A 23,083-nucleotide genomic window follows, 5' to 3' on the forward strand; every position below is an offset into this window, starting at 1 on the left:
TACACAAGTCATTTTTAAAACACACAATTCAACCAAGTAATAGTAAGGATGATGAGGATAAGCTGGAAGGAAAGAGGAACAGATAACAGCATACCGGAAGTCATGCCAGAGCTGTTCAATGTCACCAAAAGGAAAAAATTCATTTTTTTTTTCGGCCATACATGCCAAAACACATGAGCCCTAATGATTGATGTGATACAGGGAAAACCGGAGGACAAACGAAGAAGAGGAAGACCTAGACCTAGTTATATTATTTTAAAAAAACATCCTAGAATGGATGCGCCGAGCGAGCGAGGCTCGAACCCACCAGGACCTTCCGATCCGAAAGCGAGTGTCCATACCACAAGATCACATAGCCGCACGTGAAATGGTTCTTGTTTTATTGGAAGTGCAAAACAACTCTTCCTAAGGACTGGATGCACACAAACGAGTGTCATACCACAAGACCACACTTTAGTCACATTTACGGTTCCTGTACCTTGATCGGTAAGCCATCTCAGATGGTTTTGCCCACGGAACAGATGACACGTGATGATGGCCTGGTGGGGGTAGGCGTGTCGTCTCAGGCATTCCCTGTCGTAGGATCCGTACGAGCAAACCACGTAGGGCATCACGCCGTTCTGGGACAGGTATCGCTCGAACGGTTTCTGGGGAACACAAAGTTTAAAAAATTAACATGTGTAGCCTATATAGAAGGAATGAAATTGACGTCGCTCGGCTCTTTATTATTGTGTATAGACAGCCATTTTCGAGTTCAGTGTTAACCCTCTCCTTACCACCTGCATCAAAATCGTCACATTTGTTACGACACAATATACATTTTTCTTATTCATATTTATTTTGCACATCACAAACTTTGAAGTTGAAGAATGATCTTTGTTTAATTAATAAGAACATAAAGTTGTTTTAAAGAGAGCTTGATTGAGTTTAAAAATTCAATTTTTCTCTTGGGTAAGCCTGCCATTTTTGGGAAAATACTGAAAACGATCGGTAAAGAGAGAGTTAATGAAAAAATGAATTATGATTCTAACTCCTAAATATTAATGATTCGTGTAATGACGTCGAATTTTGCATGAATGATAAACAGTACTCGCTGGATTGTATCTCGGTCTCGTAAAAATCCAAAAAAAATCGTGTTAGAATCCGAGCGCGTGTCGAAATCCGGTGCTCAAGGGAGGTAACCAAAATATTCGGTCACTCAACTCCAGCGTGTCGTATTGCAGAGCGTGCTGGAAGTCAGCAGCGTGCTATAACCCAGCAAGTAGGTACTATATGTGAGGCTATGTAGTCTAGTGGTATGGCACTCGCTTTCGGATCTGAACGTCCTGGGTTCGAGTCCCGAGCCCAGCATAGTAGTTGAATCCCTGGAAAAGTCTCTTTTTTTCACATTCTCTCACCACACTCGGGATGTAAAATGAGTACCTGGCCGTTAACAGCGTTGTCTTTATTCGGGAAATAAAAAGTTAAATCGCCAAACAGTCGTCACGTTTCGTTCTATATGTTAAGTGTTGCTGTTGGCTAAAGAGACCCCTTGTGAGGCGCTTTGAGCACGTTTAGTGGATATTACTCTATGTAAAAGCTTAAATTTATTTTTGTAAGGTCAGATTGTTAAATCCATAACACTTGTTTGTTATCAAAGAGATTAAAAAGGGTTTTTTTTTTCTGGCTTTATCAAATTATGAAATTAAGGAGCAGGCACCTGTGCTAGGTAAAGACCTGAACAAATGTGTATGAAAGGTGCTACTTTGCTTTGTCTGGCACCTTTCATACACACTTGTTCAGATCTTTTTTTTTCTGGCTGCTTACCTGAAATATTTCAAAGAATTCTCTTTTGTCTCTTCCGTGGTGGAGCATCACCTCTGACAGAAGAAACGTATCGTATTCTGAAAGTGGAAACAAAAGTTGACAAGTAAATGACCTGGCTAAGAAGCTCATAACATTGCCATCCGGAAGTATAACGTACCAACACACAAAACTATGTGTAACCTTAAACGTTTATAGTCTGATTAATACAGTTAAGTGAGAATTATTCATTAACGCGGATGTCAAAAAATAAAAATAAAAATAAATAACAAAGACCCAAGTGGCGTCAACTTCATTCTATCTTTAGGAAGTGCTAGTTTTTTTCTTCCAAAATAGACATGACGTCATACCATATAACTCTTCAGGTTACAAACTCATTGGAAGTGTGTCTATGTAACAAGTCCTTCGGAGGGCTAATGATGAATAGGTTACATTATATTGAATCCTAAGTTGTCATAACTATTTGAGTAGCAGGATGTACAGGCAGATTCTATGGATTACGAGACGTAAAGGAGCGAGGAGGGATGATCTTTATGGACGACCAGAATATATCGAGACTTGAAAAAAAAAAAGATGCCATCACTCTGAAACCAGAAGATAAATTACACAAGGTATGTATCCAGTCCTCTGGAATAGAGGTTTTACACTTCCAATGAGATTCGAACCAGTGTCGAGTATTTCTCTGCCGTCGATCTGTTTTTTTAGTATGGTATTTATGTTTTCATTGTTTTGTGTTTTTTTTTTTTGTTGTTGGCTGAATAAGGGTTTTGATCCCGAAATGTTCCGTGTTGGGTGTTTTGTTCTTCTTTTCTTCTTTTTTCCCCCTTTAAAAACATTTTGAAGCTGTTATATTTATTTTTGTTTATTACTTTTTTTCTAGCAGCTTAGTATATTTTTTTAAAATGGTGAGCGGGCGGGGGGGGGGGGGGGGGGGGTAGAAGACTCAGCAAAGTGACCTCCTGCCCACCCCAAATCATCACTAACCCTTTAAGCTGTCGGGCAAATAGGCGTCACTAACAATCCAAATCTCTTCTTCTTCTTCTAATTTTTAAAACTGTTGTGTTCATTTCTGTTTATTACTTTTACAGTCCACAGCTTCTAACAGTTTAGTAGAGACATCACCAAAAAAAAAAAAAAGATAAAGGGGGATAAAAGACAGCAAGAAACCTCCCCCCCCCCCCCCCCCCCCCCCCTCTCCCCCTCCAACCCCCAAATCAACACTAACCCTCTAAGCTGTCGGGCAAATAGGCGTTGCTGACAATCCAAATCTCGGCGTGCCCGTAAGGGGGAGGGAAGTCTGGTTGTCTTATTGTCATGTCGTACTGGAAAAACAGTTTGGCTTTCTCTGGGCTGGGGAAATGGTACAGGGCAAGGGCGTCTCTCTGGGAACTGTGGTAGCCAAAATCATAGACCTGAAAGGAAATATGTATGTATATATATATATATATATATATATATATTATATATATATATATATATATATATATATATATATATAAATTATAAAACAAAAACCATGAAATAATAGTGCTCAACTTTAGTATAAAAGGAGCTATTTATAAACATTTGAAATATAATTAAGATAGTTTGACTTCATAGTTGGTGGGAAATCTTCATAGTTTGAAGTCAAACTATCTTAATTATATTTCAAATGTTTATAAATAGCTCCTTTTATATTAAAGTTGAGCACTATTATTTCATGGTTTTTGTTTTATAATTTATATTTTTATATATATATATATATATATATATATATATTATATATATATATATATATATATATATATATATATATATATATATATATATATATATATATATATATCGCGAAACTATAAATTATAAATATGAAATTGAAATTGTTATTATTTTCTAAAATTATTTTTTTTTTTTTGTTGCTTTCGTTTGTTGTTTTTTGTTTTCTTTGTTTTTTGTTGTACTCATGTTTTGTTCTTTTTTTTGTTTTTTTTTTTTGGGGGGGGGGGGGGTTCTTTTTTCTTCTTGTTTTTAATTTCGGGGGGGGGGGGGGGGGTGAGGTTCTTTATTGCTATTGTTACAAGCATAGCTGTCAATTCAATGAACAAGCTACGGGAACAAGAGGATTAAGGACAGGAGAGCAACAAGATGAACAAGAACGATCAGAAACAAACAAACAAAAAAAAAGGACAAGAATAAGAGGAACCCATATCATAATAAGAGGAACAAGAACAACAAATAGCAGGATCAGGGGAAGGAGGAATATATATATATATATATATATATATATATATATATATATATATATATATATTATTATTATTATTATTATTAGCGCTTACCGATTTGGCAATACCCAGGAACTTTCCACCCATGTCCGAAGTCTTCGACCTCAAGAAGGCTTGACATGCCACGCCAATGTTGTCCGTTCTTCCGGGGCCTGAGCCCGTGGGAAATCTTATAAACAACAGGGCTCCGCCATGCTGAAAGAAAAAAAAAAGGTGAATCGTCAACGTCATCATAATATATATTATATCATCATCATCATCAAGTGCCAGACCTGTTGCAGACATCGGCGATCATGTCCCTCCAACCATATATGTCCTCAGATCTTCTCAATAGCTCGATTCCTGTTCCTCCTCCACCAATCCATCCGTTCAGATTGTCAATGTAATCTATGGGAGCGTTCACATATTACGTCATCAGCTAGGGGGGGAGGGGGTCTACCAAATGTTGACATGTGTTGACATGGGGGAGGGGGGGGGGTCAGACCCAAGATGATGTCATCAAAACATAGGCAAATTAGGCCTATTTTATTAAATGCAAGAGCTTCAAAAATGGCATTCCAAATAAATTAGCAAAAAGGTGAAAAATTGATTAAATGATGGAATCATCAAAACCGATTGAACTGCTCAAACTGCTTGGAAAAGTGAGTGGAGCAGGCACTTATGTTGGTAACAACAAGATATGAAGTGAGTAGAAAAGTGCCAGAAGACAATAGAGAATAAACATTTTTTTCGCGGCGGTGGTGGGGTTTGAACCTGCGACCTTATTGGTACGACAACTCCGCCTGGCAGGTGAGAGCGTGGCTCTACCGTGTGAGCTATCCACGAACACAAAAATATTCGTTTCAAACCCAAAGTCATTTCTAGATCCCTCTCTCACCCACTTCTTGAGATCGCCGATTCGTTCACCACCTTCGCGAAATAATTTTGACCAGCAGTTAAGCTTAATAGCCAATATTCTCATCACAAACATATAACATAGAAACGATTGAGACATTGAGTATGCTCCGGTGTATGGGGTGAATTTTTAATTCAGAAAAGTGAGTGGAGCAGGCACTTATGTTGGTAACAACAAGATATGAAGTGAGTAGAAAAGTGCCAGAAGACAATAGAGAATAAACATTTTTTTCGCGGCGGTGGTGGGGTTTGAACCTGCGACCTTATTGGTACGACAACTCCGCCTGGCAGGTGAGAGCGTGGCTCTACCGTGTGAGCTATCCACGAACACAAAAATATTCGTTTCAAACCAAAGTCATTTCTAGATCCCTCTCTCACCCACTTCTTGAGATCGCCGATTCGTTCACCACCTTCGCGAAATAATTTTGACCAGCAGTTAAGCTTAATAGCCAATATTCTCATCACAAACATATAACATAGAAACGATTGAGACATTGAGTATGCTCCGGTGTATGGGGTGAATTTTTAATTCAGAAAAGTGAGTGGAGCAGGCACTTATGTTGGTAACAACAAGATATGAAGTGAGTAGAAAAGTGCCAGAAGACAATAGAGAATAAACATTTTTTTCGCGGCGGTGGTGGGGTTTGAACCTGCGACCTTATTGGTACGACAACTCCGCCTGGCAGGTGAGAGCGTGGCTCTACCGTGTGAGCTATCCACGAACACAAAAATATTCGTTTCAAACCCAAAGTCATTTCTAGATCCCTCTCTCACCCACTTCTTGAGATCGCCGATTCGTTCACCACCTTCGCGAAATAATTTTGACCAGCAGTTAAGCTTAATAGCCAATATTCTCATCACAAACATATAACATAGAAACGATTGAGACATTGAGTATGCTCCGGTGTATGGGGTGAATTTTTAATTCAGAAAAGTGAGTGGAGCAGGCACTTATGTTGGTAACAACAAGATATGAAGTGAGTAGAAAAGTGCCAGAAGACAATAGAGAATAAACATTTTTTTCGCGGCGGTGGTGGGGTTTGAACCTGCGACCTTATTGGTACGACAACTCCGCCTGGCAGGTGAGAGCGTGGCTCTACCGTGTGAGCTATCCACGAACACAAAAATATTCGTTTCAAACCCAAAGTCATTTCTAGATCCCTCTCTCACCCACTTCTTGAGATCGCCGATTCGTTCACCACCTTCGCGAAATAATTTTGACCAGCAGTTAAGCTTAATAGCCAATATTCTCATCACAAACATATAACATAGAAACGATTGAGACATTGAGTATGCTCCGGTGTATGGGGTGAATTTTTAATTCAGAAAAGTGAGTGGAGCAGGCACTTATGTTGGTAACAACAAGATATGAAGTGAGTAGAAAAGTGCCAGAAGACAATAGAGAATAAACATTTTTTTCGCGGCGGTGGTGGGGTTTGAACCTGCGACCTTATTGGTACGACAACTCCGCCTGGCAGGTGAGAGCGTGGCTCTACCGTGTGAGCTATCCACGAACACAAAAATATTCGTTTCAAACCAAAGTCATTTCTAGATCCCTCTCTCACCCACTTCTTGAGATCGCCGATTCGTTCACCACCTTCGCGAAATAATTTTGACCAGCAGTTAAGCTTAATAGCCAATATTCTCATCACAAACATATAACATAGAAACGATTGAGACATTGAGTATGCTCCGGTGTATGGGGTGAATTTTTAATTCAGAAAGTGAGTGGAGCAGGCACTTATGTTGGTAACAACAAGATATGAAGTGAGTAGAAAAGTGCCAGAAGACAATAGAGAATAAACATTTTTTTCGCGGCGGTGGTGGGGTTTGAACCTGCGACCTTATTGGTACGACAACTCCGCCTGGCAGGTGAGAGCGTGGCTCTACCGTGTGAGCTATCCACGAACACAAAAATATTCGTTTCAAACCCAAAGTCATTTCTAGATCCCTCTCTCACCCACTTCTTGAGATCGCCGATTCGTTCACCACCTTCGCGAAATAATTTTGACCAGCAGTTAAGCTTAATAGCCAATATTCTCATCACAAACATATAACATAGAAACGATTGAGACATTGAGTATGCTCCGGTGTATGGGGTGAATTTTTAATTCAGAAAAGTGAGTGGAGCAGGCACTTATGTTGGTAACAACAAGATATGAAGTGAGTAGAAAAGTGCCAGAAGACAATAGAGAATAAACATTTTTTTCGCGGCGGTGGTGGGGTTTGAACCTGCGACCTTATTGGTACGACAACTCCGCCTGGCAGGTGAGAGCGTGGCTCTACCGTGTGAGCTATCCACGAACACAAAAATATTCGTTTCAAACCCAAAGTCATTTCTAGATCCCTCTCTCACCCACTTCTTGAGATCGCCGATTCGTTCACCACCTTCGCGAAATAATTTTGACCAGCAGTTAAGCTTAATAGCCAATATTCTCATCAAAAACATATAACATAGAAACGATTGAGACATTGAGTATGCTCCGGTGTATGGGGTGAATTTTTAATTCAGAAAAGTGAGTGGAGCAGGCACTTATGTTGGTAACAACAAGATATGAAGTGAGTAGAAAAGTGCCAGAAGCTTAATGTTTATTCTCTATTGTCTTCTGGCATGTCTCAATCGTTTCTATGTTATATGTTTGTGATGAGAATATTGGCTATTAAGCTTAACTGCTGGTCAAAATTATTTCGCGAAGGTGGTGAACGAATCGGCGATCTCAAGAAGTGGGTGAGAGAGGGATCTAGAAATGACTTTGGGTTTGAAACGAATATTTTTGTGTTCGTGGATAGCTCACACGGTAGAGCCACGCTCTCACCTGCCAGGCGGAGTTGTCGTACCAATAAGGTCGCAGGTTCAAACCCCACCACCGCCGCGAAAAAAATGTTTATTCTCTATTGTCTTCTGGCACTTTTCTACTCACTTCATATCTTGTTGTTTCAAACTGCTTGCTACCATTCAGTTTTGATTCTGAAAAGTTTTCTTCATCAATCATTTGATTTGGTTGTGTCTAGTTTATTAAATATATTTTGGAGTTTTCATCTGAAGAATGAGTAATAGTATCAATTAATTTTATGTTTGGAAATTGAAACAGAAATTAATTCCACTAAAAGACTAATATGCTATAAAATAATTTGCCTCCTATACTATTTTAAATTACACTTTCTGAAATTTTTTTAATAGCACCTGCACCAAGTATCTAGCCTAATTTAAATAATGTTTGTTAGATTTTATCTTTGCAAATTAAAATTTTATGTCCCCATTGTATCGTAAAACATAAATTATCAACAGTTTCTGAAATTAATAAAATGTCTGAATGTGTTTTATCAAACGTTGATAATCAATGTTTATGGTTTGAAAAATGAATAATAAATATTGTGAAATTAAAGTTATCTTTTTGTTTTTATTAAATTAGATGTTGGGGGAGGGGGGGGGGTCAGGTCAATGATGACAAGTGATGACTTGGGGGAGGGGGGGGGGGGTCTAAAAAGGGCAAATTTTTGATGACGTAATATGTGAACGCTCCCTATCCTCTGTCTCCCTCTTCTTTTCTTCCCAGCAACTTTACCCGTAAGTACAATCTTTTCAATTCCGTTTTTTTCTGTAAATATGTCCGAGATATTTTAACTGTCTTTTTCTGATGGTGTTTACCAAAGTTGGTCGTACTCCAATTTCTTTGAATACCTCATCGTTTTTTATTTTATCTTTCCATGAGATATAGCATTATATTATTATTTTTAACAGCAAGGGAAACAAACAAAAAGAAATTTTTAAAAAAATCAACAAAAAAAACAAAAAAACAACAATGCTAAACAACGCCAGAAAAAAAAAAAAAGAAAAAAAAAAAAAAGAACATTATAAAAAGATGTGAGAAAAAAAATTTGTAACCCCGGCTGGGAAATACCGACGTATACTTATTTGCAGGTCAGTAAGGCCGAATCAGTTTCTTTTTTTACGATAACTTTTTTTTTGTTCTTATAATTAGAAGTTTGGCAAAATCTTTGGAAAATTGTGTGATATCTAAAATTGAACTTTTATATAGCGCAATATCCACTAAATGTGCTCAAAGCGCTTTACAAAGGGTCCCTAACCAACAGCAACATTTAACATGTAGGACGAGACATGCCGCCTGTTAGGCGATATTACAATTTTCGGACAAAGACAACGCTGTTAACGGCCAGGTACTCATTTTACACATGAGTACGGTGAGAGAATATGAGTAAAGAGTCTTTTCCAAGGACTCAACCATGCGCCGAGGGAGGCTCGAACCCAGGACCTTCCGATCCGAAAGCGAGTGTCATACCACAAGACCACATAGCCGCACATCTGGGGTAGGTGGTGATTTAAAAAGCAATGGGTTTTTTGTTTGTGTCTATCGATGATGATGATGATGATGATGATGAGGAGGAGGAATAGGAGGAGAAGGAAGGAGAAGAAGAAGAGGAGGAGGTTGTGGTGGTGGTTATAGTGTTGGTGATTGGGATGTGGTGATTAAAGTAGTGACGGTAGTATTCTGGTGGTTGTTGTTGTGGTGGTGATGATGATGATGACGACGACGATGATGATGGTGATGATGATGATGATGATGATGACGACGACGATGATGATGATGAAGATGATGACGACGACGATGATGATGACGACGCGGATGATGATGACGACGATGATGATGATGATGATGATGACGACGATGATGATGAAGACGATGATGATGATGTTGATGATGATGGTGATATCAAGAAAGTTACATACTTTGAGTTTAGATCTGAGCGGTCCCATGCCGTATGCGTTGTTTCCAGTCCTCGGGTCAGATATTCCACCATAGGGATCCTGGTGGCTTCTCTTAGTTTGATACTGGAAAGGGTGGGGGAAGATAATAATAGTAGTAGTAGTAGTAGTAGTAGTAGTAGTAGTAGTAGTAGTAGTAGTTAGTATAGTAGTAGTAGTAGTAGTAGTAGTAGTAGTAGTAGTAGTAGTATTATATAATAATAATAATAATAATAATAATAATAATAATAATAATAATAATAATTATGATAATAATAATAATAATAATAATAATAATAATAATAATAATAATGATTGATGATGATGATGATGATGATGATAATAATAATAATAATAATAATAATAATAATAATTATGATAATAATGATAATAATAATAATAATACTAATAATAATAATAATAATAATAATAATATAATAATAATAATAATAATAATAATAATAATAATAATATAATGATGATGATGATGATGATGATAATAAGAAGAAGAAGAATATAAAAACTTGAGCTTTTATATCGCACATTATCCTCTTAACGTGCTCTAAAACTCTTTACAAGGGGTCCCAAGCCAAAAGCAACACTAGACATGTTGGATCAGACATGACGTCCAATATTCCAGATTAGAACTTTATTTCCGGACGGAGAAACCGCTGTTAACGACGGTCAGGTACTCATTTTTTTTTTCACCTTTATACGATGAGATAATGTGAGTAAAGAGCCCCCCCCCCCCTCCTTATATATATATATTGAATCGTGTTGGATACAAATATGGTACGAATAGTGCTTGACACGTAGCAATGGAGCGAATTATTATTGTAATATTTACCACAATGTCGGAGTCAGTCTACATCGATGTTTCAGGCCTTTTTAGCCATCGTCAGGACTGTGTGTTACATGAGTTTGGTTTGTTGTGTGTTGTTGCAAGCATCATTCATTCAAAAAAAAAAAAGAAAAAAGAAGAAGACTTACATCAGTGTTGTAGTTGTCATAGATATGATGTTCCCCTTGCTCAGTCAATCCTTGAGAGAGATCAGCATTTTGTTCCTGTGTGTATGGGGGAGCGGGGGGAGGGGGTAAATAATGAAAATTTGCATAGTGAGCGTGCCTTTTATATATATATTATATATATATATATATATATATATATATATATATATATATATATATATATATATATATATAGTTTGGACGCTGGTCTATCGCATTGTACTTTCTGCAAAACCTAACAGAGATACAGTCGTCCGATGATCCGCGTATAACGCGTCAAATGACATGAACTCATAATTTATACTATTGTTTTTAATACTGTTCCGGGATTGTCAAATATTATACGATTCGTTCATCTCTTTGTATTTATTAAATGAGTTATTTTTATTGTGGCCAATACCACAACGAGCTTGTGTTTATTCCACCCCTCCAAGAAAGATTATTAGATATTTTGTAACCAAATGGTATGGTATTTGTACTTGTATTCACCATATTTTGTATCCTTCTCCTTCTGCTTGAATGACCATTTGACCCAAAACTAAAACCGTTAGATTTGTATTCATGCGCATCAAAAGATTATTTATAATACTCTCCAACATTCGTAACGTCACTTCCTTCCTAATGACGCACGGTAACTTAGTAACACTAGCTCTAAACTATCGGAACAATGGCGAACGCCCGTATGAAATATATCTCCGGCGAGCATAAAAGCGTATCCAGAGGGGGAAAAAACACATAAATTTGATCATGTTTTGACTTTACACATTCTGATCTCAAGGCATATGAAAAGTTCTAGCCAGCATGGAGAATAAAAAGTAATGATTTTCTTTGTTTAGAACCAAGATGGCCGTCGTTGCCGGGCGGCGTGACATCAGACTACTGAATCCTATTACCAATCAGCTGTCTTTTACATCTAGATAATTTCACACCAATAAAATGTGTGCAAATATTCTGCAATCGTTGACTAAAATGTTTATTCAACGCGTTCACAGCATTATTTACGTATTTACTAAGAAATGATAGGGTTTTCCAATGAGAAGACTGGAATAATAAACGATCTTACGTTGATCTCTCACTCTAGCGATTAAATGGCATAAGTCGAATGCTCCATGCATACAAAACAACGACAAATATGATGAGGAAAATGATGATGATGATGATGATGATGACGACGACGATGATGATGATGATTGATGATGATTGATTGATTGATTGATAGGGAATGAGATTAGCGGAAGAGTAGCGTCCCTTGATTGGACGTCACCGGAGGAGAAGTTATTTGTAAACAAACCAACTGCATGCCAAGCGCTCCAAATAAAAAATGTATTATTTATATTTCTGTACAAAAATGCATAACGTTGATTATGATATGCATTTTTGTACAGAAATATGAATAATAAATTTTGTATTTGGAGCGCTTGGCTTGTAGTTGGTTTGTTTACAAATAACTTCTCCCGGTGACGTCTAATCAAGGGACGCTACTCTTCCGCTAATCTCATTCCCTATATAGAGAGATTGATCTTTTCAATCAATTTCATCTTAATAAATTATATTATTGACTTTTCCTTACCCTAGATCTTCTGGACGCACTTCCATATCGCGGGTCGTCCCTAAACGTCTGCTGTCCGCCATTATCGCCGTACGGATCATCGCACGGGTCATTATCGACAGGAAGTGGGTCAATCGCCATTTTCCTTGTGACGTCATCGCCGTGCTCCCTCTCTGACTTAGTACTCTTATAATACATATTCCCTGTGTCGGGCAAGTCGCTGTTGTGTTTGATCGGGTCGTATGTGGAATAATTATTTTTGCCGATCCGATAGTCGGGTTTCTGCCATTGTGAAGTCATATCTAGGCTGAAAATTACTTTGTGTCAATAATGTTGTTTTTTGTTTTTTTTGTTTTTGTTTTTTTTTGTTTGTTTTTTTTTTTTTTTTTTTTTTTTTTTTTTTTTTTTTTTTTTTGGATTTACTTTTGTTTGATGTTAGATTTTTCTAGAGGGAGCTTGTGGGTGGGTTGATTATTCAATGAGTGGATTTGGGAAACCATGAACTGAAAATGAAAAATAAAATGAAAAAGAAAGCTGACATAGATAGAATGTTGACATTGAAGATGTCAATTGTTAAAATATATGAACAAATTTGTGAATGGCTGGTCATTCAAATTAATCTCATAAACAATGATTTGGAAAACAATGAACTGAAAATTAAAAATGAAAAAGAACGTTGACAGTGATAGACAAATGTTGACAATGAGGATATGAATGATTGATAAATGTGAAGAAATTTGTCAATGGTTTCTCGTTCAATTCTCTTGGACATTTTTTGGAAAAATCTACGTACTGAACATGGAAAAGGAAGTTGACATTGATAGAATATTGACAAGGAGGATTTCAATGAGTAATACATGTAAGCCACTGCCTCAAAGTGTTCTAATGTCGATGAAACAGTTGCCAAGAAGTGGATTTTACGTTAAACTCGAGCTTTGGTATAGCGCAATATCCACTAAACGTGCTCAAATCGTTTTATAAGGGGTCCCTAACCAACAACAACACTCAACATGCAGAAAACAAAAACGATATCGTATCGGGGCGAACATGATGCTAAACGTCCACATATTCGCAGGTCTGATAACCCAACGCAATGATGGGCCTGGTTTAACATTGTTGTAACGGGGCAATCTCTTTCGTTGGTTTGAGAGTATTTCCATTACACCAATGAGACCAGACCGAAACAATTTGGGTTATCAGACCTGCAAATAAGTTACACCTCGGTTACAGCCATAGATATCACTAGATAGTCAACAAAGCCCGACATTTCATGGGCTGATTATAGTGTGTCACTCATAACTGAAAAACAAACAAACCAGGTTCTATGTTACATAATATATTATCGCTCGTTTTGATTCAAAATTAATCGATGTTTTTAGCAAACATTACGAAAGCAATTTGTTAATATATATATAAATATAATATTAATATATATATAAAAACGATGTACTTTTTCGTTCCTTTTTAAAACGCAATAACCGACCCACGAATAGCACTGCCGTGCTCTGGAAAAACACATATTTAAAAAATTTGGCCAGAAAACTCGTCCTTCAAATATTGATCGATTTAAATGACCCTCACCTTAGCAAAAACTGTCAAACCAGGGATTTTGGGTGGATCAGACCTGGAGATGCGACTACAGAGGTTTGTTTGATCCGCCGACCTTTGATGTGGCAATTTTATCTATTTAACTTTAAAACCACTTTTTTTCTTCTTCTTCATATTAATATGTCATCTCGACATAGTACCGAAATGAGGTGATGGATCACATTTTAAGATTTCCAAAAGCTCCGGGATCAGGGCTGTATGTCAGGGTGTGCACTACACACTACACATCAATACTTTAATAGTATCATTCTATAAAAACACAGTGTGCAATCGACGTTTTTAACACTTCTGTTTACCTGCTTTGACAGATTTTTATGATAACGCAAGAAAAGATAAGGAACGCAGGCTGCCAACTTTAAATTTTAAAAAATCGTAGTTTCCAAGGAAAACAAAAAGAAGAATAAGTCATTTTAAATAGCTTCACAGTGAACAATTTGCTCTCAGAACGGTCCAAAAACGCTCCAAAGTCCTGAATATACGTTCTCTGAAGCTAAACTTTCCTTCTCGCCAATATTTATTGAGTCAAAGAGACCTATAAAGCTTTGTAGCTGGAGACAAAATGCGTATTTCTACGAGTTTTTTCGTAGTACGAGGCAGCTCTGAGGAACGGTATAGATAACGGTATTTACCTGTTAATTGTCGTACTCTGGAAAAGCAGGTATTCAAAAATCTGGCCAGAAAACTCGCCCTTCAAATATCGATCGATTTAAATGACCTTCATCTTGGGAAAAACTCTCAAACCTGGGACTTTAATGAAAACCTTGCAATGTCCAAGAGTTTTAGAGTTTTTGCCAGTATGAGGGTCGTTTAAATCGATCGATATTTGAAGGACGAGTTTTCTGGCCAAATTTGTAAATTTGTGTTTTTTCCAGAGAAAGACAGTTAGCTGGTTAAGTATTAATGGTGACAAAATCGAGTACAAACGGGCCTTTGTTCCAGTCAAAAGACGAAATTGAGAATGAACAAAATCAATCATATCAATCTAAACAGATCGATAAAGGCGTTCCCTCCACAATCATAAGGCGTTCTATGCAATCAACGAGTAGGTAAGTATCCTGTTTAGAAATACAAGTGGGTGTCATTGACGCTTCCAGGTTTGGTGACAAAAAGAAATTTACATATATTCTCACCTCTTTTATTTGTGCATATTCTCAAAAACAAAAAATGCAACAACAAAAAACCCCCAACAAAAACGAGGTAATTCGCTCAAAAATACTGTCGAGCACTCTACGTGGTTCCAGCTGGCTCCCCTCAATCACACACACACACACACACACACACACACACACACACACACATATATATATATATATATATATATATATATATATATATATATATATATAAAAGGCTAAAACGTGTATAAAATGGTATTTTACACTTGTTTCGATTTCATAGCTACCATCTGTATTGCTGAATAGGAATATGATTTTTCTCCCAAAACAAAGAAACAAAAGCAAACAAAAAAAAAAAAAAAAAAAAAAAAAACAACAACAAAAAAACAAGAAATTAAAAAAAAAATAAAGAAAAATAAAAACGTTTAGAATAAATCAACCCATTACATACAATAGTATAATCATAATTTTGAAAACGAATCCGTTTCGGATAATACAGTTTTAATAAGATTTAAAAAAAAAGAATAAGAGACAAAACAGAAAAAAACCCACAAAAACAAAACAAAACATAACAAAACAGGTTGATTTCATATTTTAAAGGTGTATGGGTGTCTTACAACATGAAAGTATTATTTAAAAACACACATATTGCCTTCTTCTTCTTGTCTTGGAGATGTAAAAAAAGGTTGATAGAAAAGCCAAATAAATTCATATCTACCTCCAAATATGAAAATGAATTCAAAATACTGCAAGACGTCTAATCTTATTTATCTTCTTTCATTCACAAAAGCAGCATATTATTATCACAGGCGACATAGAGGAGCGCCAGAGTCTTTGATCAAAGGGTCGTTAAAAGCCATTTTCTAATTATACATTTTTATACATTCATTTTCATATTATTGTTGTTAGTGCAGTTCGTTATTTCAGCCACCGCGAAGGTAACGGTTAACCTAAACTGACGTTAGCAAAACGTGTATTTAAAGTTTTGGCCAGAAAACTCGTCCTTCAATTATCGATCGATTTTAACTCATCTTGGAAAAAACTCTCAAACCTGGGACTTTAATGAAGACTTTGCAAAATCCCAGGTTTGAGAGTTTTTGCCAAGATGAGTGTCATTTAAATCGATCGATAGTTGAAGGACGAGCTTTCTGGCCAAATTTCGGAAAACGTGGATTTTCCCAAGTACGGCGGTTTACTGGTTAAAAGCTGCTGCCTTCTGCCAAGTTGTACACCCGTTAGTTGAGATATTGTGCGGGTTTGTCGTCTGTAAGTGTGACACTTGGCGTCTGACATGTGTCTTTGGGGAAGATATTGAGTCCCATTCTATATTTATTATCTTTCTTTAACCCTCTCCTTACCAGCTATTTTTAGAATTTCCCCCGAAAATTCACACCCATCCAGCACAAAAATAGACTTTTCTTACTCAAACAAAAAAAAAAGTAACATGTAAACTCTACAACACAGTTATTAGTATTAATTTTCTTTAAATTTTGTGACGTACAAGAGAAATCAGAATGAGAAAAATGTTGGTTACATCGTAACGAATGTGACGATTTTCCTACGGGTGGTAAGGAGAGGGTTAAATGTGACACTTGGCGTCTGACATGAATACCCCGGTTGTGTCTTTGGGGAAGATATTGAGTCCCATTCTATATTTATTTTCTTTCGTTAACCCTCTCCTTACCACCTATTGGAAAATCGTCACATTCGATACGATGCAACCGTCACTTTTCTCATCCAGATTTCATTTATTTTTGCTATAGCCATAAAAACGTGACATTCTGTAATAGAGCTCATATTGTCCAACAATATTATGTATAGAATGTGCTTGTTGGTTTTCTGTTTGAGTAAGAAATGTCTGTTTTTGTGTTGGGTGGGTGTGACGTTTTGGGGAAAATTCTGAAAATGGCTGATAAAGAGAGGGTTAAGGGTTGAGCAGCGCTTGCAACACATTGAAGCCATTTCAGCGACAGTAAAAAGGAAGAAATTGGTATGCAGTAAAAAAAAAAAAAACAACATATATTAAAACAAAAATCAAGATTTACAACTAAAAGTAAACAAGAATATTTAAGACAAAGGGATATGGTACAATTAATTAGGGAACAGATATAGATTCCAAGAGCATGCTATTACTGTACTTAGTTTGAGATCACCTAAAAATCTCATTCTGACACATCCAAGCACGCACATGTCCCCACTGTTGATATTGATATCCAAAACAAACAATACTATACATAACAGAGAGATGATTTACAAGGAAAAAAAATTCATCTCTCCAAACTATTATTATTATTATTATTATTATTATTATTATTATTATTATTATTATTATTATTATTATTATTATTATTATCATCATCATCATCATCATCATTATTATTATTATTATTATTATTATTATTATTATTATTATTATTATTATTATTATTATTATTATTATTAATTAATTAATTAATTATTTTTTTTTTTTTAAATTATCTTTTTTTTTCATTATCAATCTTATAAAATCGTGGTTGTCACATGTTGTAGATATAGATATTGATATGAACCGTGATTGGGCAGAAATGCATTACCGACATAAATAAAGGGTTGAATCAGGTGTATAAATGAATAAAGGGATTTGACAGAACAAATCATTTATTTGCATAGCAATCACCCAGGATTGAAGATATGGTAGAATGAAAGAAGGACAGAAGATATGGTAGAATGAAAGAAGGACAGGCACGCACGGGGATAATGGTAGAATGAAAGAAGGACAGGCACACACGGGGATATTTTATGGGTTGTTGTTGTATCTATCGAGATTGACAACACAACGTATTGAGAGGGCAATAGCATAGCCATAATATCCAAGACTACAATGATAATATCAAGACATGAAACTTTGGAGATTCTTTCGTTTGTGGGTGTTCATTGTCAAGACGGTAAACATGGCATCAAGACGGTAAACATGGCATCATTTGAGTATTGATGGTGTGTGTGTTTGAATAAAATACACATCATTTTTGTCCGCTATTTTAATCGTAAGATACACCCAAAAAGTTTATAATGCTGTGCGTTTAGCTATGAAACTCACAACATTCCATCCGGAAATATAATGTAACAACACACAAAATTATGTGTAACATTGAAAGCTTAATTTCGGGTTATTGCAGTTTAATGAGAATTACTCATAAACGGTAATGGCAAAAACAATAACAAACACCTAAGTGGCGTCAATACGATTCAATAGTCTGATGTCACGCCGCCTGGCAACGGCGGCCATCTTGGTTCTAAACAAAGAAAATCATTACGTTTTATTTTTCATGCTGGCTAGAACTTTTCATATGTCTTGTGATCAGAATGTGTAAAAGTCAAAACATGATCAAATGTATGTGTTTTTTCCCCTCTGGTTACGCTTTATACTCGCCGGAGAAATATTTCATACGGGCGTCCGCCATTGTTCCGATAGTTTAGAGCCAGTGTTACTAAGTTACCATGCGTCATTTGGAAGGAAGTGACGGAACGACTATTGAATCCTATTGGATTCAATAGTCTGATGTCACGTCGCCCAGCATGGTTCTAAACAAAGAAAATTGGTACTTTTTATTCTTCAAGCTGGCTAGAAATTTTCATATGTCATGTGATCAGAATGTATAAAAGTCAAAAATGATCATGCCATCCACGTTTATGAGTAATTCTCACTAAACTGTATTAACCAGACTATAAACTTCGAAGATTACACATAGTTTTGTGTGTTGGTCCGTTGTACTTCCGGATGGCAATGTTATGAGCTTCGTAGCCAAGCGCATACTATCTATAGATAGTATGCAGATGACGTCACTCAGGCCTTTGTTATTGTTTTTGCCATCCGCGTTTGTGAGTTGTTCTCACTAAACTGTATTAACCAGACTATAAAAGTTCATGGTTACACAGAGTTTGTGTGTTGGTCCGTTATACTTCCGGATGGCAATGTTGTGAACTCCTTGGCCAAGCGCATTCTATCTATAGTTAGTGACACAAGAGAGAAATAGATTATTTAAAAACCAATGTTAGGCACATTGGGCAGGATATAATTTAGAAAATGTCATAAACAAATGGCATCTATTATTATTATTATTATTATTATTATTATTATTATTATTATTATTTATTATTATTATTATTATTATTATTATTATTATTATTATCATATTATTATTATTATTATTATTATTATTATTATTATTATTTTATTATTATTATTATTATTATTATTATTATTATTATTATTATTATTATTATTATCATTATTATTATTATTATTATTATTATATTATTATTATATTATTATTATTATTATTATTATTATTATTATTATTATTATTATTATTATCGTTATTATCATTACTACTACTATTATTATTATTGTTATTATTATTATTATTATTATTATTATTATTATTATTATTATTATTATTATTTTTATTATATTATTATTTTTATGATTATTATTAATATAATTATTATTATTATTATTATTATTATTATTATTATTATTATTATTATTATTATTATTATTATATTATTATTATTATTATTATTATTATTGTTATTATTATCCTATTTTAGATCATACACCAGAGGACCAAGCACCGCCATTAGTAGGTACGTGTTTTCAATACACACAGTCCGTTACCAATGGCGCAAATTAAATATACAAGTCTTTACGACCTGATAACAGTAGTTGACGGGTCGTAGAGTCGCCTTCGTAGACTCAACCCTCTCCTTACTTACTATTTTCCGGATTTTCCTCAAAACATCATTATCACACAACATAATATAGATAGTATGCGCTTGGCTAAGAAGTTCACAACATTGCCATCCGGAAGTATAACGGACCAACACATAAAACTGTGTGTAACCATGATCGTTTATAGTCAGGTTAATACAGTTCAGTGAGCATTACTCATAAACGCGGATGGCAAAAAACAATAACAAAGACCTGAGTGGCGTCATCTTTGAAATATCTAGAAACGCTCAAGGTTACACATAGTATTCTGTGTTGGTCCGTCATATTCCCAGATGGCAATATTGTGAGCCTCTGCACAGCGTCTACTGGTTGAGTTCTTGATCACAACTCACAAATCATTTTTTCCCCACGATCTTCGTCTGACAGCTTTTTGAGGTTTTTGGTTTAGTATCAGGCCATGAGTTGACGAGGTTTTTGGTTTAGTATCAGGCCATGAGTTGACGAGGGCTTTGGTTTAGTATCAGGCCATGAGTTGACGAGGTTTTTGGTTTAGTATCAGGCCATGAGTTGACGAGGGCTTTGGTTTAGTATCAGGCCATGAGTTGACGAGGTTTTTGGTTTAGTATCAGGCCATGAGTTGACGAGGGCTTTGGTTTAGTATCAGGCCATGAGTTGACGAGGTTTTTGGTTTAGTATCAGGCCATGAGTTGACGAGGTTTTTGGTTTAGTATCAGGCCATGAGTTGACGAGGTTTTTGGTTTAGTATCAGGCCATGAGTTGACGAGGGCTTTGGTTTAGTATCAGGCCATGAGTTGACGAGGGCTTTGGTTTAGTATCAGGCCATGAGTTGACGAGGGCTTTGGTTTAGTATCAGGCCATGAGTTGACGAGGGCTTTGGTTTAGTATCAGGCCATGAGTTGACGAGGTTTTTGGTTTAGTATCAGGCCATGAGTTGACGAGGGCTTTGGTTTAGTATCAGGCCATGAGTTGACGAGGGCTTTGGTTTAGTATCAGGCCATGAGTTGACGAGGGCTTTGGTTTAGTATCAGGCCATGAGTTGACGAGGGCTTTGGTTTAGTATCAGGCCATGAGTTGACGAGGGCTTTGGTTTAGTATCAGGCCATGAGTTGACGAGGGCTTTGGTTTAGTATCAGGCCATGAGTTGACGAGGGCTTTGGTTTAGTATCAGGCCATGAGTTGACGAGGGCTTTGGTTTAGTATCAGGCCATGAGTTGACGAGGGCTTTGGTTTAGTATCAGGCCATGAGTTTACGAGGGCTTTGGTTTAGTATCAGGCCATGAGTTGACGAGGGCTTTGGTTTAGTATCAGGCCATGAGTTGACGAGGGCTTTGGTTTAGTATCAGGCCATGAGTTTACGAGGGCTTTGGTTTAGTATCAGGCCATGAGTTGACGAGGGCTTTGGTTTAGTATCAGGCCATGAGTTGACGAGGGCTTTGGTTTAGTATCAGGCCATGAGTTGACGAGGGCTTTGGTTTAGTATCAGGCCATGAGTTGACGAGGGCTTTGGTTTAGTATCAGGCCATGAGTTGACGAGGGCTTTGGTTTAGTATCAGGCCATGAGTTTACGAGGGCTTTGGTTTAGTATCAGGCCATGAGTTTACGATGGCTTTGGTTTAGTATCAGGCCATGAGTTTACGAGGGCTTTGGTTTAGTATCAGGCCATGAGTTGACGAGGGCTGTGATCGTAGCAGCGTCTTTTGGATTTGATTGTGGTTGTTTCATGTTGATATCAAAATAAATTGATAAATTGGAAAGTTGCGGTTTCATGTGTGCGGTAAAAAAAAAAAACCCAAGGAAATCTGTGTTCAATACAAAGCAAGGCAGAGCAAATCTAAGATAATAATAAGAAGAATAAAATGCACCCTGAAACATCAGATCTAACCCCAGACATTTTGATCATAGCCATCGTTAACGTATAGCCTGACACAAGAATCCACTAGGACTTATCTATAGTTTAACGCCATTTTTAAGGTTTTTGTACCGTCTTGTGCGTTGTTAGTAGAGCTCAATGAAACACGTGATTTCATTGGTTGAACTATTGAATACAACTCACGATTTGTTTTCTTTTGTGGCCAAAGACTTGCCTTTTGACGTCATTTTTTGGTCAGTGTCAGGCTATAAGTTGACGAAGGCTACATTCTGATTACTAAACAGATGTGTTCCCACGGCACCACCGAGACTATTCGATGATAAACACCACGTTCTGTTTTGTTTTAGGCTTTTGTCTTTTGTTGTTGTTGTTGCTTTTGTTTTAGTTTTTGTTTTGTTTTGTGGATTTTTTTTGGTTTTTGTGTGTGTGTGTGGGGGGGGGGGGGGATGTGTTTGTTTTTTTTGTGGATTTTTTTTCTTCCTTTTTTTTGGTTTGTTTATTTGTCTTGTTTATCTTATTCAAAATGCAAACTAAAATAACTTACCATTCAGAATATGACATCCACCTGTAATTTTTCAACAAAACGAAATAAACACACAACACAAACGCATAATATATGAAGTGCGACTCGAACACAAAACTGCGGAAATCTAGAACTCCTAAACACAGTTGACTTTCTCTTTATCTAACTCCCACTCCGTCTGATCATATTATTATTAAATCCCCCGCGAAGTGAAAGATCTGCCAAAACACCGCCATTTTCCCACAAAACGCCCTTCCCCTGCATTTTGGCAGGATCAATGGGAGCGATCTATATTACCTTTCTATGTGCTCGAGGTCATTGGTCACATTGGAATATTATGTGCTCAGAATGACCCATACAGTGAAACATGTTCACAGTTTGAAAAGTATCCAACATCACGATTGGTCATTTTGCTCAGCATGACTCATGGGTTTGTTTACAAAGCAGCGTGTCCAGATACATTGAGAAATGTCCAATCGTTGCACAGCAATAAATCATGTGATTGATGACTTGGTCGGACGAAAACATGAATATAGATCGTTCCCATTTTACTCAATGATTTCGATTGAATAAATGAATGTATGAAGATGACGTCATTCAGCTCTTTGTGATCCCTTGTTGACATTTTAAACAGCCAGAGGGATAATAATAAGAATGTGTTCTTTCTAACGTCTCGCTCACAAGTTATAAATCGAGAAAGATTACAAAGAGTAGTTGTGCTTTTGGTTATAACAGTAGGGGTTGTGTGTGTGTGTGTGGGGGGGGGGGGGGGGGCTGATGAGGCTATGTGGTCTTGTGGTATTACACTCGCTTTCGGATTGGAAGGTCCTGGGTTTGAGCCTCGCTCAGCGCATAGTTGAGTCCTTGGAAAAAGGCTCTTTACTCACATTCTCTCATCGTACACAGGTGTAAAATGAGTACCTAGCCGTCAACAGCGTTTTTTATGTCCGAA

General features: G+C 36.6%; 1 protein-coding gene across 2 annotated transcripts in view; it reads right to left on the reverse strand.

The window, feature by feature from the left end:
- LOC144978911 (uncharacterized) overlaps window positions 1-22,375 on the reverse strand; it is a 23,640-nt gene extending 1,265 nt beyond the window's left edge. Inside the window, exons 1-8 of one of the 2 annotated variants that reach the window (XM_078925522.1) lie at window positions 22,153-22,375; window positions 12,305-12,786; window positions 10,717-10,791; window positions 9,712-9,813; window positions 4,122-4,262; window positions 3,029-3,215; window positions 1,807-1,883; window positions 479-647 (exon numbers count right to left, since the gene is read on the reverse strand). In XM_078925522.1, the coding sequence (XP_078781648.1) occupies window positions 479-647; window positions 1,807-1,883; window positions 3,029-3,215; window positions 4,122-4,262; window positions 9,712-9,813; window positions 10,717-10,791; window positions 12,305-12,583 (1,030 nt within the window). In that variant the 5' untranslated portion in view covers window positions 12,584-12,786; window positions 22,153-22,375. Of the gene's footprint in view, window positions 1-478; window positions 648-1,806; window positions 1,884-3,028; window positions 3,216-4,121; window positions 4,263-9,711; window positions 9,814-10,716; window positions 10,792-12,304; window positions 12,787-13,864; window positions 14,138-22,152 lie in introns of those variants that run through there. The other variant, XM_078925523.1, reaches the window with a different exon arrangement.
- Between the last annotated feature and the right edge of the window lie 708 nt (window positions 22,376-23,083).

Source organism: Berghia stephanieae, chromosome 8 (assembly GCF_034508935.2).
Source record: "Berghia stephanieae isolate SIO BIC M18660-M18661 chromosome 8, UCSD_Bste_1.3, whole genome shotgun sequence".
Taxonomy (NCBI): domain Eukaryota; kingdom Metazoa; phylum Mollusca; class Gastropoda; order Nudibranchia; family Aeolidiidae; genus Berghia; species Berghia stephanieae.